This window comes from Blennius ocellaris (assembly GCF_963422515.1).
Source record: "Blennius ocellaris genome assembly, chromosome: 15".
In the NCBI taxonomy this organism is placed as follows: Eukaryota; Metazoa; Chordata; class Actinopteri; order Blenniiformes; family Blenniidae; genus Blennius; species Blennius ocellaris.
The window spans coordinates 1,132,901-1,150,039 of record NC_137664.1 but is presented as its reverse complement, the minus strand read 5'-3'; the positions used below and the strand labels follow the sequence as shown (position 1 = coordinate 1,150,039).

Here is a 17,139-nt window from a genome sequence, read left to right as displayed (position 1 = left end):
GTACAGGCACATCAGGGCGTTAGCAAGTAGCTCCAGTTAGCGCTGCTCAACTAATATGAATGTTTAAGGTGACGAGGGTTTTCTTTTCCCTCTCTCTCTCTCTACTACATGAGAGCACAGCGCCACACGCTGACCGGAAACCCCCGCCTCTCTACAAAATAAAAGTTCCCACACTGGCGATCAGTCAAGCGGTGGGGAACTTTATTTTGTAGAGAGGAAGTAGTTTTGTCGTCTCCGTTGGAGAGACGAGAGAAAAGAAAAGCGTTTCTGAGAAGTGTGTTGGAACGGAGGATAAAATCCGACTCTACACCTCCAGCGTTTTATTTTGGAACAATTTCTCAAAGTATTTATGTTGGATTTATGTTGTTTTTACTACTACATTACAAGATATTTTTATATATTTAACACGAGAGTCTTTTTTCTTTTTTTTAAAAAACATGTTCAATAAATGCTGTTTTAAATTCAAAGACTTCAAAGACTTCAACGACTTCAAAGACTTCGTGATTTTAATGTCCAGTTGTCTCATAAATGGACACCCGGAAAGTTTTTCCGTTTCCCCTGACAAACGAGGTGCAGCCAGTTTTTAACCAGCGTTTCCGCCGTTTCTAACAGACATCGTTTTCAAAATGTCGCCGCGTAAACGCAAAATGTTTCCGAAATTAAAACACAAAAAAAAAAACCGGAAGCATTGTGAGTTAATGAAGCAGAAATTGGTTTAGCTGAGCTTTGTGGTCCAGAGGAACCTGGAGTCGTTCAGCCGATGTGGTTTAAAAAAAACAACGGGGTTTATTGACGCCGAAGCTTGATTCCTCTCTCCTCCTCTCTCCTCCTCTCCTCCTCTCCTCCTCTCCTCCTCCACCTGCAGCCCAGCGTCCTGATCGTCAGCTACATCGAGTCCGCCAAGGCCGCCGCCCAGTTCGGCTTCTACCAGAACGCCGAATGGAAACCCGACAACTCCATGATCGCCGTGGCGGTGAGTTAAAAAAAAAAAGAAAAAGCCGAGCGTCACGTTTGACTTCTTTTAAATCGGGGGTGTCCAACATGCGGCCCGGGGGCCAGAAGCGGCCACCACAGGATCTAATCCGGCCGCCATGGGATTTTTATTTTTATTTTTTTAAAGTATGAATATGAAAACTAACAGACGCTGATCTAAAAACACCAGATTGGTCAAAAAATGACATTCAAAACCGCCTTTGGCCAAAATGTATTAATGCATCTGTGGAGGTCACATGATGCAACCCCTTTCACAATAAAGGTGTCCAATTTATGTGAAGTGACACTTTAGACACGTCAACTCCCCCCAAAAAATTGCAGATGATGGCAAATTGTTTTAATCCTGAATAAAAATACGAGATCCAGATAATTTTTGGCAAATATAATAATATGTGATTAACTTTAATATGTATATTTCAGAATAGACTGGTAAATTCTTGCATTTACAAAAAAATGTTGGCACCCCTGTTTTAAAGTGTAAGGCTGAACTCCACTCCTGAGAACTGGAGTCACGTCAAACAGGTTCTTGGTTTAATTTGTATTTCGGGTTCTACGTACAATTCTGTCGGGAACTCGAGGGAATTAGATCAAAAGAGGCAGGATTTGAACACGTTGGATAAATACATTGGCTCTAAACCTTTTTTATAACATTCTAATTAGTTTTTTTTATAGTAGCCCTGGTTTTTTCAAATGTGTGTTTTGGTTAAATTATTGTTAAGCTTCACCCTCCAGGTGAAGGAAAAACAAACATATAACCCCTGGGAGAGGGTTCTACGTAATCCGGCCCCCCAGATTATTCCAGAACTCTCGGTTGCAGTTTGTTCTGGAAGAAGATAAGACTGCAGGTAACCGGGTTCTCCGGTGACGTGATGTTTGTATGGAGCCGTCACACTTTGCTCCCGAGTAAGCTCTTGTCTACGAACTCTTCTGCAACGGAAACGCAAAGAAAATGACGCGTTTTTGTCGCACTTGAAGCGTGGCGTCGGATTGTAACCATACACCTTTTTTTTCCATTAGAAAGAATGGATATTATTCCCCACTTTTTGAACGGTGCCACTTTTGTGAAGTCAACCGGCCATGTTGTGAAGAAGTGGCTCTATTGAAATAGGAAATATTGTTTTATTGGCCGAATGGAAAATAATCTACCGAACACACGTTTCCTTACATTTTGCGCTCAGTCTATATCATGGCTGACCTCATTGTGTCTAGCGCGGGGGGGGGGTTGGTGGTGAGGGTGGGGGGGGGGGGGGGGGGGGGGGGGGGGGGGGTCTTCACAGCTCCGCATTCGGAGAGGGACGGTGGGTTTTCCTCGCCTCGCGGCGCAGAGTGCCCTTTAGGCTGTGGAGGACGTCGGGCTCGGGGGAGTTATTTATTCCCAGGATGTGAGTCTCAGATCTCTGGCAGACGACTGTGGTTTCAACGGAGTCCAGATAGTGGACGGAGGGACGGAGGGACAGACGGAGGGACGGACGCTGAAAGCAGCCCGGCTGTTTATCCGAGGCCACTCGTCTCTAAACAGGAAAACCTCAGAGGATAAATACGCCGATAAATCCTACTTTCACCTCCTCTCAGTTTGCCTCTTCAGTCCAGTGGACACGAGGAGGAAAGACATCGTGGAGAAAAAGACAGATTACAGCCAAAAAGAGCAGCTAAATCTATAGTTTTGCCCGTGACCTTGGATCAGGCCACAGAAATGTACAGAGCCAGAAAGTCTGGATGTGACCAGCAGGAGCACCGGGCCACAGGGAGGAACCGGTGCTGGACATAGTGGACATAGTGGACATGGTGGACATGGTGGACATGGTGGACATGGTGGACATTGTCACTGTGGTGCAGTGAGGCTCCATGTGACCTCCTCCACCCAGTAACCATGTCTCCGTCACCTCACTGCTCCACCCCTGATCTTTACTCTCCTGAGGAGACCGGAGTCCTCTCCTCTCCTCTCCTCTCCTCTCCTCTCCTCTCCTCTCTTCTCTTCTCTTCTCTTCTCTTCTCTTCTCTCTCTTCTCTTCTCTTCTCTTCTCTCTCTTCTCTTCTCTTCTCTTCTCTTCTCTTCTCTTCTCTTCTCTTCTCTTCTCTCTCTTCTCTTCTCTTCTCCCTCTCCTCTCCTCCTCTCTCATGTCCTCTCCTCTCCCTTCCTCTCCTCCCCTCTCCTCTCCTCCCCCCCTCCTCTCCTCTCCTCCCTCTCCTCCCCTCTCCTCTCCTATGTCCTCTCCTCTCCTCTCTCCTCCCCTCCCCTCCTCTCATGTCCTCTCCTCTCCTCTCCTCCCCCCTCCTCTCCCCCCTCTCCTCCCTCTCCTCTCCTCCCCTCCTCTCATGTCCTCTCTCCTCTCCTCTCCCCTCCCTCCTCTCCTCTCCTCTCCCCCCTCTCCCCCCTCTCCTCCCTCTCCTCTCCTCTCCTCCTCTCTCATGTCCTCTCCTCTCTCCTCCCCTCTCCTCTCTCCTCCCCTCCTCTCCTCTCTCCTCCTCCTCTCATGTCCTCTCTCCTCTCCCCTCCTCTCCTCTCCTCTCCTCCCCTCCCCTCTCCTGTCCCCTCCTCCTCTCTCCCCTCCTCTCCTCCTCCCCCCCCCGCCCTCTCCCCCCCCCTCCCCTCCACCAGCAGCCTGTTGAGTAATCTCACACAAGATTACTGCAGAGTCGACCTTCGACTCTCCCCGGGGGTTCAAAGGTCGCGTGAGCCGCCGTGTCAGGACGCCACCGCCCCAGACGGAGAACGCCGTCACCGGAACCACGTGAAAACCTGTGTTTTCTAACGGCGCCGATCAAATGTAGTATTTAGTTACTATTGTGAAATTCTCCGAGACTCCGTCCGTCTCCGCTAGTTTCCAGTGTTCGCAGTCCGAGAGCCGTCGGGATTAAAACGCAAGTTTATTGACTTATTTATTTATTTATACTTTGATTCCTCACAAACAAATCAATACCGTGTTCAACCTTCAGTACGTTATACAGTTGGAAACAAACGTTTCACAAAGTTCCACAGTCAGACGCCTTTACGCAACGTTTATAGGCGCAAATGTAAGAAACCTCCGTCTCCGTGGAAACGGGGAGAACTTATCAACACTTGTCCAGATCAAACTTTGTTAATCCCACGTGGGGAAATACCGGGCGTAAAATAGTTTTATTTAAAAAAAAAATGCTCCAACAATGACTGAATTCACCTTGTTGGTGTTTTAGCCCATTTATTTTTAACTATTTAGTGGCTTTTATAGTTTTATCTTTCATATGCTCTTACTTTTTTTTTATATATATAGTTTTTTATGTACTCGTCTTCGCTGCTATTTATTTATTTAACTCTGCCGACTCGTTTCCTGTGCTGCTGCCTTGTAAAAGTGTTAATCTCACCGCCTGTCGATGAACGATTCGGGAGTCGGTGTCAGGATTCTGCCGCGTCAGCAGTGTTTTGAGGAACGCCGCTCTCAGACGCCCTCACTGTTACTTACCGTATTTTCCACACTATAAGGCGCACCGCATTATAAGGCACATGGACTAGACCAGTGGTCAGCAACCTTTATAGCTCAAAGCCATTAGGTTACATTTTCCACTGATTCTAACACGCAGAGAGGTGTATGCACTTTATTTTGATAGTCCTACCTGCAGCCTATGCCAGGAGGACACTACACACAAAACCTTCTTCACTGCTGGTTGACAACTTACAACTACCGGTAATAAACTAAACTACATGAACTAAGCGACAAAAACACAACACAACACAATTACTACCGACACCACAAACCAAATAGAACCCCCAATAATTGCATTTAAAACACCACAAACAGCTGCAATGAATTATGGGAGTTTCTATCAGCTGCACTGAGGAGCTCAGGATGAATTTGTCGCGACAAATTCATGTTTTGTGTTGTTGGAGGTTATTGTGGGTTGTTGTTGGGCTTGGTGTTGTGTTGATTGTGTTTATGTGTTGTTGTTCCCCAGTTTAGGGAGTAATTATTTCATCTAGTTTATTTTGGTTTGTTAGAATGTTGGTGTGCAACCATGAGTGATGAAGGTGTTGTGTGGAGTGTCGTCCGCTCTGAAGATCCAGTTGTCAAAATAAAAGCTTCTGGTTGTTCAGCTGCCAAATAGCAGTCTGGAGTAGAGCAATTCTTCCATATATTAGGTGCACCGGCAGCTTTTGAGAAAATTTGAGGTATTTAGGTGCCTTATAGTGCGGAAACTACGGTATTCTACTTCTCACAATGCAAAAAAAACCCCCCCAATGATCTGATCCGAGGCCAGCGCTCAAGCAAGTCGGAAATATGGCCTGAAATATCTCTTAATATTTGATTATTTCCATTTGCACAGTTGATTTTAAACGTCGACGGCGCTGTAAGACGGGCCGAGCCGTTTGAGCAGATAATCCCGTTTGCATAATCCCGCACGGGAATCCTGCCAAGATGTTGTTGAGGAGTCGCCGTGGCAGCAGGACGCGTGTATTTATCGCGAAACACCGCCTCGTGTCCCCGGAGTCGTTTTGCTGAACGAGCTGTGTGAAGTGTGGCTGAAGCCGCCGGGAAACACGGAAAACACCAAGACACCAGCTCCTCGGTGGGGAAAAAAACTCAGTTTTAGGTAGATATGAAGTATTGGTCTTATATAGGGAAAAATAAAACCATAATTGTGATTAAGAGAGGAAAGAGTTACTGAGAAATGTGGGTTCGTGGAGGATAAAGTTGTGTTTTTTGCGATATTTTGACGTTTTTTTGTGGAGAGTTCGGATCCACGAAGCCTCGTCTGACGCTGCTCTGCAAAATGTGGACTGGATTTCCGGAATGGAGGCGGATCTCAATGAGTTTCAAGTCGACATTTGAGAGAAAACGCGCAAAAATTCCTACAGTTCGTACTTTACTGTCGAGAGGAGTTTATTACAGCCTCATATAAAATCAACAATAATAATAATAATATTAAAGCGATCAGCTCTGGTATCGCAATAGTATCGGTATCGGCAGATATCCAGATTCAGGTATCGGGTCAGACGTGAAAGAACGTGGATCGGTGCTTCCCTAGTAGTTTTTAACTATTCTAAGGTAATTGAAATGACTCTTAATGCGTAAATAAATTAAATCTGTACCTGAACTCTGACAGGATATGTCAGAATCCGCAGGGATACTCTCATGGAAAGAAGTGGAAATTATAAAAATAGTTAGTGAAGTCCTGTTATGTTTGTCTAGTCATTTTTTAGTTGGAGTCAAATTTACCTCAAGTTTGACTTTATACTAATTTTTACCGGCAGAATGAAACGACATCCTGACGACTGGTTATTGTCGTCGTCTTCACGTGACGATTTGCTGTAAATCTGCTTCAACCCAGTAGGAGTTTGTGTGTTGAAACAAACAACCACGCGATTCCCTGACACTAAGTCAAACTACATAATGTAATGATCTTTTTCAAGCTTTTAATAAAATAATGAAATGACAAAAAAACCTTCTGATATATTATAAGCAAACGGGGATTCGTGTTTATTTGACACTATAGTTGTTGCGTCATAAAGCTTCATTCTTTAGACGGTCACGAGCCGGGGTTTTAGAATTCTCCCACTCTGGGACCTGTGTTTAAAAAAAGAAATAAAAAACTGTTTTCACGCTTCTAAAACCGCCTCATGTGGACGACAGACCAGAAACATCTGGTTCTAGGTGAACCGGGTTCCCTGGAACGGAACCCTTGGTTCTCCCGCCCTCATTAGCGTCGTAGCTTAATTAGCAGTTAGCCGCCTGCCGAACAATGACGACCGGCGTTGCCCAGGTAGGCATCCCCACTTTCCTTACCAGCTGTTTCCCAGATGTTTGGCTGCTCACATCCCCCGGCAGACCTGGAGGCTCACGTCGTCATCCCCCCCCCCAGCCCAGCCGGGACGGGACTATGTTTAGCTGTGTGTGAAGGAGAGTAGCCAGAGGTTACGGCCAAAACCGTCGACCGAGAGGGAGGCGCGTGTGGAAAGTCGTGAAAAATGAAGGTCTTTAAAACGGGAGGAAATACTTCTTAGCGTTTAGCCGGTCTGGTGTGTGTGTGTGTGTGTGTGTGTTGGTCTGGTGTGTATTTAGTGTTTTGGGTTCCGTCCGAGGCCAAGATGTTCCTTCTCTGTTTTTAGACTCTGGCGCAGCCGAGGAGGGGGAGGGGGGAGAAAGGCGGGGGTTCTCCAGGGCTCTCCCCCCCCCCAACAAGAATTTTGTGCAGTTTTCACAATTGTCACCGAGAGGAAGTTTATTTCCGTACTCGGTGCTTCAGTCTGGCAGAGAGTTTGAGGTTAAAGGGGAAAGTAATAGTCTGGCGGCTGAAAGCAGCTGGAAAATAAGGAAGCGAGTCCTGAGATTGGAGCGTCGACTCTTTTCTGTTTAGTCAACAGAGATAACCTTCAGGGTTTCCTCTAATCTTTATTGCGTGCAGCAACACACACACACACACACACACACACTGGGTCTGCAGACATTCGTCCTCTCATTTTTGAAGCCGCGTCGGGAAAAGTTCCAGCTGTGGAACTCGTTGACCCTCCTCTGGATCCACTCCTTCAACACACAGTGGTGTTTTCTCAAGACTTTCCTCAAGGCCTCTGGTGGCGTCCCGACGATTCTGCGATCAACGGTCACGTCGACTTCGCCGACCGAACCCGCCGACTGCGCAGATGGCGGGAAACGCGCCCGTCCAATCAATAGGGTAGGGTTAGGGTAGGCTCCGACCCCGACTGAACCCCAAGATCTCTGGAAACGGGGTAGGGTTAGGTTTAGGGTAGGGTTAGGTTAAGCTCCGACCCCGACTGAATCCCAAGAACTCTGGAAACGGGGTAGGGTTAGGTTTAGGGTAGGGTTAGGTTAGGCTTCGACCCCGACTGAACCCCAAGATCTCTGGAAATGGGGTAGGGTTAGGTTTAGGGTAGGGTTTGGTTAAGCTCCGACCCCGACTGAATCCCAAGAACTCTGGAAACGGGGTAGGGTTAGGTTTAGGGTAGGGTTAGGTTAGGCTTCGACCCCGACTGAACCCCAAGATCTCTGGAAACGGGGTAGGGTTAGGTTTAGGGTAGGGTTAGGTTAAGCTCCGACCCCGACTGAATCCCAAGAACTCTGGAAACGGGGTAGGGTTAGGTTTAGGGTAGGGTTAGGTTAGGCTTCGACCCCGACTGAACCCCAAGATCTCTGGAAACGGGGTAGGGTTAGGTTTAGGGTAGGGTTAGGTTAAGCTCCGACCCCGACTGAATCCCAAGAACTCTGGAAACGGGGTAGGGTTAGGTTTAGGGTAGGGTTAGGTTAGGCTTCGACCCCGACTGAATCCCAAGAACTCTGGAAACAGGGTAGGGTTAGGTTTAGGGTAGGGTTAGGGTAGGCTCCGCCCCCGACTGAACCCCAAGAACTCTGGAAACAGGGTAGGGTTAGGTTTAGGGTAGGGTTAGGTTAGGCTTCGACCCCGACTGAATCCCAAGAACTCTGGAAACAGGGTAGGGTTAGGTTTAGGGTAGGGTTAGGGTAGGCTCCGCCCCCGACTGAACCCCAAGAACTCTGGAAACAGGGTAGGGTTAGGTTTAGGGTAGGGTTAGGTTAGGCTTCGACCCCGACTGAATCCCAAGAACTCTGGAAACAGGGTAGGGTTAGGTTTAGGGTAGGGTTAGGGTAGGCTCCGCCCCCGACTGAACCCCAAGAACTCTGGAAACAGGGTAGGGTTAGGTTTAGGGTAGGGTTAGGGTAGGCTCCGCCCCCGACTGAACCCCAAGAACTCTGGAAACGGGGTAGGGTTAGGTTTAGGGTAGGGTTAGGGTAGGCTCCGACCCCGACTGAACCCCAAGAACTCTGGAAACGGGGTAGGGTTAGGTTTAGGGTAGGGTTAGGGTAGGCTCCGACCCCGACTGAACCCCAAGATCTCTGGAAACGGGGTAGGGTTAGGTTTAGGGTAGGGTTAGGTTGGGCTCCGACCCCGACTGAACCCCAAGAACTCTGGAAACGGGGTAGGGTTAGGTTTAGGGTAGGGTTAGGGGAGGCTTCGACCCCAACTGAACCCCAAGGTCTCTGGAAACGTTGTAGGGTTAGGTTTAGGGTAGGGTTAGGGTAGGCTCCGACCCCGACTGAACCCCAAGAACTCTGGAAACGGTGTAGGGTTAAGTTTAGGGTAGGGTTAGGGTAGGCTCGGACCCTGACTGAACCCCAAGAACTCTGGAAACGGGGTAGGGTTAGGTTTAGGGTAGGGTTAGGGGAGGCTTCGACCCCAACTGAACCCCAAGGTCTCTGGAAACGTTGTAGGGTTAGGTTTAGGGTAGGGTTAGGGTAGGCTCCGACCCCGACTGAACCCCAAGAACTCTGGAAACGGTGTAGGGTTAAGTTTAGGGTAGGGTTAGGGTAGGCTCGGACCCCGACTGAACCCCAAGAACTCTGGAAACGGGGTAGGGTTAGGTTTAGGGTAGGGTTAGGGTAGGCTCCAACCCCGACTGAACCCCAAGAACTCTGGAAACAGGGTAGGGTTAGGTTTAGGGTAGGGTTAGGGTAGGCTCCGACCCCGACTGAACCCCAAGAACTCTGGAAACGGGGTAGGGTTAGGTTTAGGGTAGGGTTAGGGTAGGCTCCGACCCCGACTGAATCCCAAGAACTCTGGAAACGGGGTAGGGTTAGGTTTAGGGTAGGGTTAGGGTAGGCTCCGACCCCGACTGAACCCCAAGAACTCTGGAAACGGGGTAGGGTTAGGTTTAGGGTAGGGTTAGGGTAGGCTCCGACCCCGACTGAACCCCAAGATCTCTGGAAACGGGGTAGGGTTAGGTTTAGGGTAGGGTTAGGGTAGGCTCCGACCCCGACTGAACCCCAAGAACTCTGGAAACGGGGTAGGGTTAGGTTTAGGGTAGGGTTAGGGTAGGCTCCGACCCCGACTGAACCCCAAGATCTCTGGAAACGGGGTAGGGTTAGGTTTAGGGTAGGGTTAGGGTAGGCTCCGACCCCGACTGAATCCCAAGAACTCTGGAAACGGGGTAGGGTTAGGTTTAGGGTAGGGTTAGGGTAGGCTCCGACCCCGACTGAACCCCAAGAACTCTGGAAACGGGGTAGGGTTAGGTTTAGGGTAGGGTTAGGGTAGGCTCCGACCCCGACTGAACCCCAAGATCTCTGGAAACGGGGTAGGGTTAGGTTTAGGGTAGGGTTAGGGTAGGCTCCGACCCCGACTGAATCCCAAGAACTCTGGAAACGGGGTAGGGTTAGGTTTAGGGTAGGGTTAGGTTAGGCTCCGACCCCGACTGAACCCCAAGAACTCTGGAAACGGGGTAGGGTTAGGTTTAGGGTAGGGTTAGGGTAGGCTCCGACCCCGACTGAACCCCAAGAACTCTGGAAACGGGGTAGGGTTAGGTTTAGGGTAGGGTTAGGGTAGGCTCCGACCCCGACTGAATCCCAAGAACTCTGGAAACGGGGTAGGGTTAGGTTTAGGGTAGGGTTAGGTTAGGCTCCGACCCCGACTGAACCCCAAGAACTCTGGAAACGGGGTAGGGTTAGGTTTAGGGTAGGGTTAGGGTAGGCTCCGACCCCGACTGAACCCCAAGAACTCTGGAAACGGAGTAGGGTTAGGTTTAGGGTAGGGTTAGGGTAGGCTCCGACCCCGACTGAATCCCAAGAACTCTGGAAACGGGGTAGGGTTAGGTTTAGGGTAGGGTTAGGGTAGGCTCCGACCCCGACTGAACCCCAAGAACTCTGGAAACGGGGTAGGGTTAGGTTTAGGGTAGGGTTAGGGTAGGCTCCGACCCCGACTGAATCCCAAGAACTCTGGAAACGTGTCGAGGAAAAACCCGACGTCCTGTCGCGAAACCGCGGTGACCTCACTGCCGTCGAAGTGCCGCCGGGCGGCGGCGGTCCAGATCTCGTCTCCAGCGCGGGATCGGATTGCGGAACCCGAACGACCAACCTGGACCGGCGCCTCCCCGGCGAGAACCGCAGGAATTTGGGACGACGCAACTTCTAGGAACAGATGGAGAAGATGGAGGGTCACTGGAAAGCAGTGGCGTCGTCTCCACTGCCGCTTCCCTTCTCCTCCGACCAACACTCCGCACCGCAGGGGGTCCTTATGGAACTGCTGGACCTGTTCAGTTCCCAACCACACACACACACACACACACACACACACACACACACACACACACACACACACACACACACTCTCCCCAGTCGGGAGATACACATCTGTGCTGTGCCCTCGCTGTGTTTATTCCTGTTTTGCGGAATGTGGCGGGAGCTTCTGTTTCCTGGCCTCACAGCCTTCCTCTCCTCCTCCGCGAGGCGGTGTGTGCGTCACCGAGCAGCTCACGGTCGTCTGCACGTGTGTGTGTGTAGTGTGTGTGTGCGTGCAGCGTTAGAAACCTGTTTACACATGCAGAGCGGCTTCGGCTCACTTCTGCACCGCGTCTGAATTTTATTGCTGACTTGGCATTTTCTCTGCAAAAGCTTTTGAACTGTTACCGTTTAGTTTTGGGGGGTTTTATCCCCCCCCCCACCCCCCCACCCCCCCTAAACTGGAGCAGTCAGCTGTTTTTTGGGGGGGTTTTTTCCCCCTCCGTTTCTATTCGTTTGTGCTTTTTAATGTTTCCATGCTGCAGCATCAAGTCACATGTTGCGTTAAAGGCAACTAGAAAAAAAGAGGAAGTGTCACGTGACGACAGATATACTCTGATTACAGTATCAGGACTGTCCAACATACCAGGAATACTTGAGCTGTATTTCTAGAAGCGGTGAGGTAAAGCAGGACGTCATTTTTATGCACAAAAAAATTCAGATTAAACTGAATTATTCATTGTTGTTATTATTATTCACCTGGTTTTGGCTCACACCTTCACAATAAGAGATTCCAGACCGCGTAATTGATGTTCCTTTCATTGGCTCCCCTTTGTTGTCGCCGTCTGCAACTAATAATCATAACGTCGCGGCTGGAAGACGAGTTGTTTGGAAATCATTACTTCACTCATTAGCTTTTATTTATTTCTTTATTTATTTCCCTCCAAGTACAACTGGCCAATCTCACGGTGGTTTAATCAACAGCTTTATTAGGGTTTTTTCCCCATTCCTTCCTGTTCACATCCAGATGTTTGACGTGTTTGTGCCTTTTTGCAGTGATTTTTTTTTGTCTTTTATGTATTTTTTTGTGAACCTCGTTTTGAGTCTCCAGATAAAAACCTCGGTGACGTTGTGAGTGAATCTCTTCAGCCTTTCCTCCGGTTAAAGTCCCACAATGGGAGATAAAAATGTCTTTGCAGTGATTAAAGACTCTGATTATTCGTGTATTTTGGACGCTGGGGGATCCGGAAAGCGTGAAAACTTATTGATGTCCTGTTGAGATAGCAATTCATGTTGATTTCTTTTCTTTTTTTTGCAGACATTAAATTCCCCAAATCATCTTTTCATAATGACTTCTTGTCCAAAATAAACAAGATAAAGAGACGTACACGACGGAATCCAGTCCTTTCTTTAAAAGTTATCCTGCTGTAGTATCAGTATTTTACCATTATAATGAGGTAGAATTATTACAGCTGTCAGTGTCGCTTCTCTGAACCATTTCCTGTTTGGTTTTTTTCTCCCTCCACACACATATAAATAAAGATTCCTTCTTTCCCCGGTCGTTCTGCCGGGGTGAGTACCAGGGGCACCAATCATCTGCATGACTGATCATCAACCAGTCACGCAGATGAATTATGAGATTTTTCTCGTATTGTAGTCGGAGAGGCGCGACCGAACAGACGAGCTCTGAGGTCAGAAGGTTTATTGTCTTTTATCTGCCCACAGTGAGTTTCGTTCTTACTTTTCCAGCAATAAATCTCAGAGTTAACCCAGATTTTCCATTATTGTCAGGGAATTCAACATGCATACAAGTATAACTACTCAACCTTTTGTGATATGCGAGATTCAACCACCGTCAGAAAGTGGATAAATACATATATATAGTATTACTGTAGCCCCCATGGCTTCTGATCACAGACAAGATTAACAGACTCCACCAGTAACAGACCCCGTCTAATAACTGCTGGAACACTTAAGCGTCCGTATCCTGATACAGTCGGTCAGTCAGTCCGAACCGGGCTAAATGATCGGCCCACGTAACGACCGGCTGCTTTTCATCCTTCCAGATTTTAAGTGCGTTCCAGTTTTGTCGTTTTCCACAGACGTTGTACCCGACGTGGCATCGTCACCGCGACTCGGCTCGTTTCTTTCGCTTTGTGAAAACGTCCCCGTCTGAGACGACTCCTGCTTAGGATGTTCATGTGACGTCACATTATTAGGCTCGGTCCAGGAAATTGGAGTTTCCTGTGTGATCCACAACGAAAACTGACCTTTAAAGTCCGAGTGAAATGAAGATTCCACCTCCAAAACACTCTGGTGTCTCTTCTAGGGAAATGCAGGGTAAAATGTTAAAACACGGCAATCTGCGAGAAAATAGCCGATAGACGTTGGTATTTCCTCTGCTGGGCGGAGCTTCTGACAATAATAGAGTGACATCACGAGTTGTGCACACGCCCAAGTTGTGTTGACATTATGGAGGATCAGAGTTTTGACCACGAAGAGGCTGAATTGAACCAGATTTCACCATCATCGTCGTTTCAAACCCAGTGATTGATGAAGAAGACACAGAAGGGTCGTTCTGCCATCGGTGTCAATGAAGTTGATGTATGTCCATGTATCGGACTGTTGGTCAGTCGGTTTCCTCACAGGAGGTTTACTTTGACACGATAATAAAACCACTGGGGTTTTCTTGTTTTTGTTTAAACCAGAACTACTAGAGATATCGTCACAATCGCTGAATACTTCATCAGGGACAGACGTCAGAGGACATAAAGGACCTTTTCTCGTCCTTTATCCAGCTGGAGCTCCCGAGACTTGGCGTCTTTCATTGAACACACATCGTTTGTCCTTTTTCCTGATTTCCAGGGAGAAAATCTGAACGTTAATAACTGCAGAGGGAAAAAACACAAAATGTAAAACTAAAACGTACTTCAGTTAATAAAAAAGGAAGATTTGAAGTCTTGACTGTATTGAACTTGGACTTTCTCTACCGAGGATTACAGTGAAATGGTTTGTGTGTTTGATTTCCTGCCGCCGGACCGGTTTCACCGTCTGTCCTGGTGTCCTTTGTCTCCTTCACACCTTGTTTCACCGTCTGTCCTGGTGTCCTTTGTCTCCTCAAACCTGCCTTCACACCTTGTTTCACCGTCTGTCCCGGTGTCCTTTGTCTCCTTCACACCTTGTTTCACCGTCTGTCCTGGTGTCCTTTGTCTCCTTCACACCTTGTTTGACCGTCTGTCCTGGTGTCCTTTGTCTCCTTCACACCTTGTTTCACCGTCTGTCCTGGTGTCCTCTGTCTCCTTCACACCTTGTTTCACCATCTGTCCTGGTGTCCTTTGTCTCCTTCACACCTTGTTTGACCGTCTGTCCTGGTGTCCTTTGTCTCCTTCACACCTTGTTTCACCGTCTGTCCTGGTGTCCTCTGTCTCCTTCACACCTTGTTTCACCATCTGTCCCAGTGTCCTTTGTCTCCTTCACACCTTGTTTCACCGTCTGTCCCGGTGTCCTTTGTCTCCTTCACACCTTGTTTGACCGTCTGTCCTGGTGTCCTTTGTCTCCTTCACACCTTGTTTCACCGTCTGTCCTGGTGTCCTCTGTCTCCTTCACACCTTGTTTCACCATCTGTCCTGGTGTCCTTTGTCTCCTTCACACCTTGTTTCACCATCTGTCCTGGTGTCCTTTGTCTCCTTCACACCTTGTTTCACCGTCTGTCCTGGTGTCCTTTGTCTCCTTCACACCTTGTTTCACCATCTGTCCCGGTGTCCTTTGTCTCCTTCACACCTTGTTTCACTGTCTGTCCCGGTGTCCTTTGTCTCCTTCGCACCTTGTTTCACCATCTGTCCTGGTGTCCTTTGTCTCCTTCACACCTTGTTTCACCGTCTGTCCTGGTGTCCTTTGTCTCCTTCACACCTTGTTTCACCGTCTGTCCTGGTGTCCTTTGTCTCCTTCACACCTTGTTTCGTGTCCACGTCACGCTAACGACGGCGTTTTTCTCTCCGTCCCCAGACGGCCAAGGGCTACGTCCTCCTGTTCGACGTGTCGGGTGGAGGAGAGGACAAGTGTCTCTACGAGCCGGTCTACCCCAAGTGAGCAGCTCCACAACACTTTATATATCAACGGTTGGAAACACGATGAGGTCGTGTTTCTTCAGGGGTTTGAAGGAATTAATTTTTTAATTTTTTTGGACATGTATTTAAAAAAATAAAGTAACTTTCTACATACAAAAGAAACATTAAAATTTTTTAATAAACATAGAGATGATACATAACAAAACACAAAAACACATTGTTCGAAAGGAGTTGAAAGAAGTACAAAGCTTTTTTTAAATTGTATTTATACATTTAATACATATCTATATACATATATACCATATATACACTTCATAAACATCTGTATAAATATATACCATATATACACTTCATAGCTATATACCATATATACACTTCAAAAACATCTATATACATTTATACCATATATACACTTCATAGCTATATACCATATGTACACTTCATAAACATCTGTATAAATATATACCATATATACACTTCATAGTTATATACCATATGTACACTTCATAAACATCTGTATAAATATATACCATATATACACTTCATAGTTATATACCATATATACACTTCATAAACATCTGTATAAATATATACCATATATACACTTCATAGTTATATACCATATATACACTTCATAAACATCTGTATAAATATATACCATATATACAGTTCATAAACATCTGTATAAATATATACCATATATACACTTCATAGTTATATACCATATATACACTTCATAAACATCTGTATAAATATATACCATATATACACTTCATAGTTATATACCATATATACACTTCATAAACATCTGTATAAATATATACCATATATACACTTCATAAACATCTGTATAAATATATACCATATATACACTTCATAAACATCTATATAAATATATACCATATATACAGGGATGATGATGATTAAAGCTTAAATTAAAAAACAAAGATAAAATAGTTCCACCAGCTGAAATTCATTAAGAACCAAGTTAAGATGGTGACTGGAACAGTTTGCTTGTCGGCTGAACGTCTTTCAGGAAAACGAGACGCCTGCAGGCGTTCAGAGTCGAGTTTCCACTCGGGTGTTACGGTCTGATCCGTCAGCGACGTAGGTGGTGTCGTGTTAACTGATGACCTCACGTCCACCGTCAGTCATGTTTCTGACTTTATCAGATTTGAATATTTGAAGCTGGTTTGTCTTCTCACTTCTGAGCCGTCGCATGACTTTAATTTAGATTTAATATTCATTCATGATGTCACATGACTTTAATTTTGATTTGTTATTCATAGTATTCATTCATTCAAAACTTTATTAACTGTCGTCACCCAAAACAACAGTTAAGAGAAACATTAAAGTCTGCTATTGATTTTAAATTGCAATTTTACATTTACTCTATTTTTCTATTGTTGTTGTTTTTGTTTTGCTTGACTTTGTTTTGTGTGTTTCTATTTATTGATATTGTTTTGAATTTGTGCTGAAATTAACTTTTCAATTCAATAATTGTATTAAATTGAAAACTCAACCACACATTTACATCCTGGACAAACTCTCACTATTTAGACAATAAATATAATCATAAATATATCTTTATTATTGCAGACACAGGTCCATATATAAAAAAAACCCCAAAAAGAACATACAAGTACATAAGGGGGAAAAAAAGATAAAGGAATTTATTTAAAAAAAATTTAACGACTGTAGTTAAAGGAAGACGTTGCTATTTTTAGCTCCAGTGCGATGCCTTAGTGCCGCCCAACCCTGGAACCCCGCGGCGCCATGTGCCGGTTGGATTGTGTGTAAATCCTCGTAACATTTTAAATGTTGTGCTCATCATTGCTCAGTGTGGATGTTGGTGGAGGGAAGCACTGAGAACTCTGGGAAATCCCTGCACACACACACCTACACTTACACACACACACCTACACACACACCTACACACACACACACACCTACACACACACACACCTACACACACACACACACCTACACACACACACACACGCGCGCACACACCTACACACACACACACACACCTACACTTACACACACACACCTACACACACACACCTACACACACACACACA

At 46.5% G+C, this 17,139-nt stretch overlaps 1 protein-coding gene across 1 annotated transcript in view; it reads left to right on the top strand.

Annotated features, from left to right (window-relative positions):
* Positions 1-17,139, top strand: part of ric1 (RIC1 homolog, RAB6A GEF complex partner 1) — a gene marked incomplete at its 3' end in the record, with an annotated part of 48,904 nt that overhangs the window by 9,321 nt on the left and 22,444 nt on the right. Inside the window, 2 exon segments of the mRNA XM_080510124.1 lie at positions 866-973; positions 14,994-15,073. Of these exon segments, the coding sequence (XP_080366250.1) occupies positions 866-973; positions 14,994-15,073 (188 nt within the window).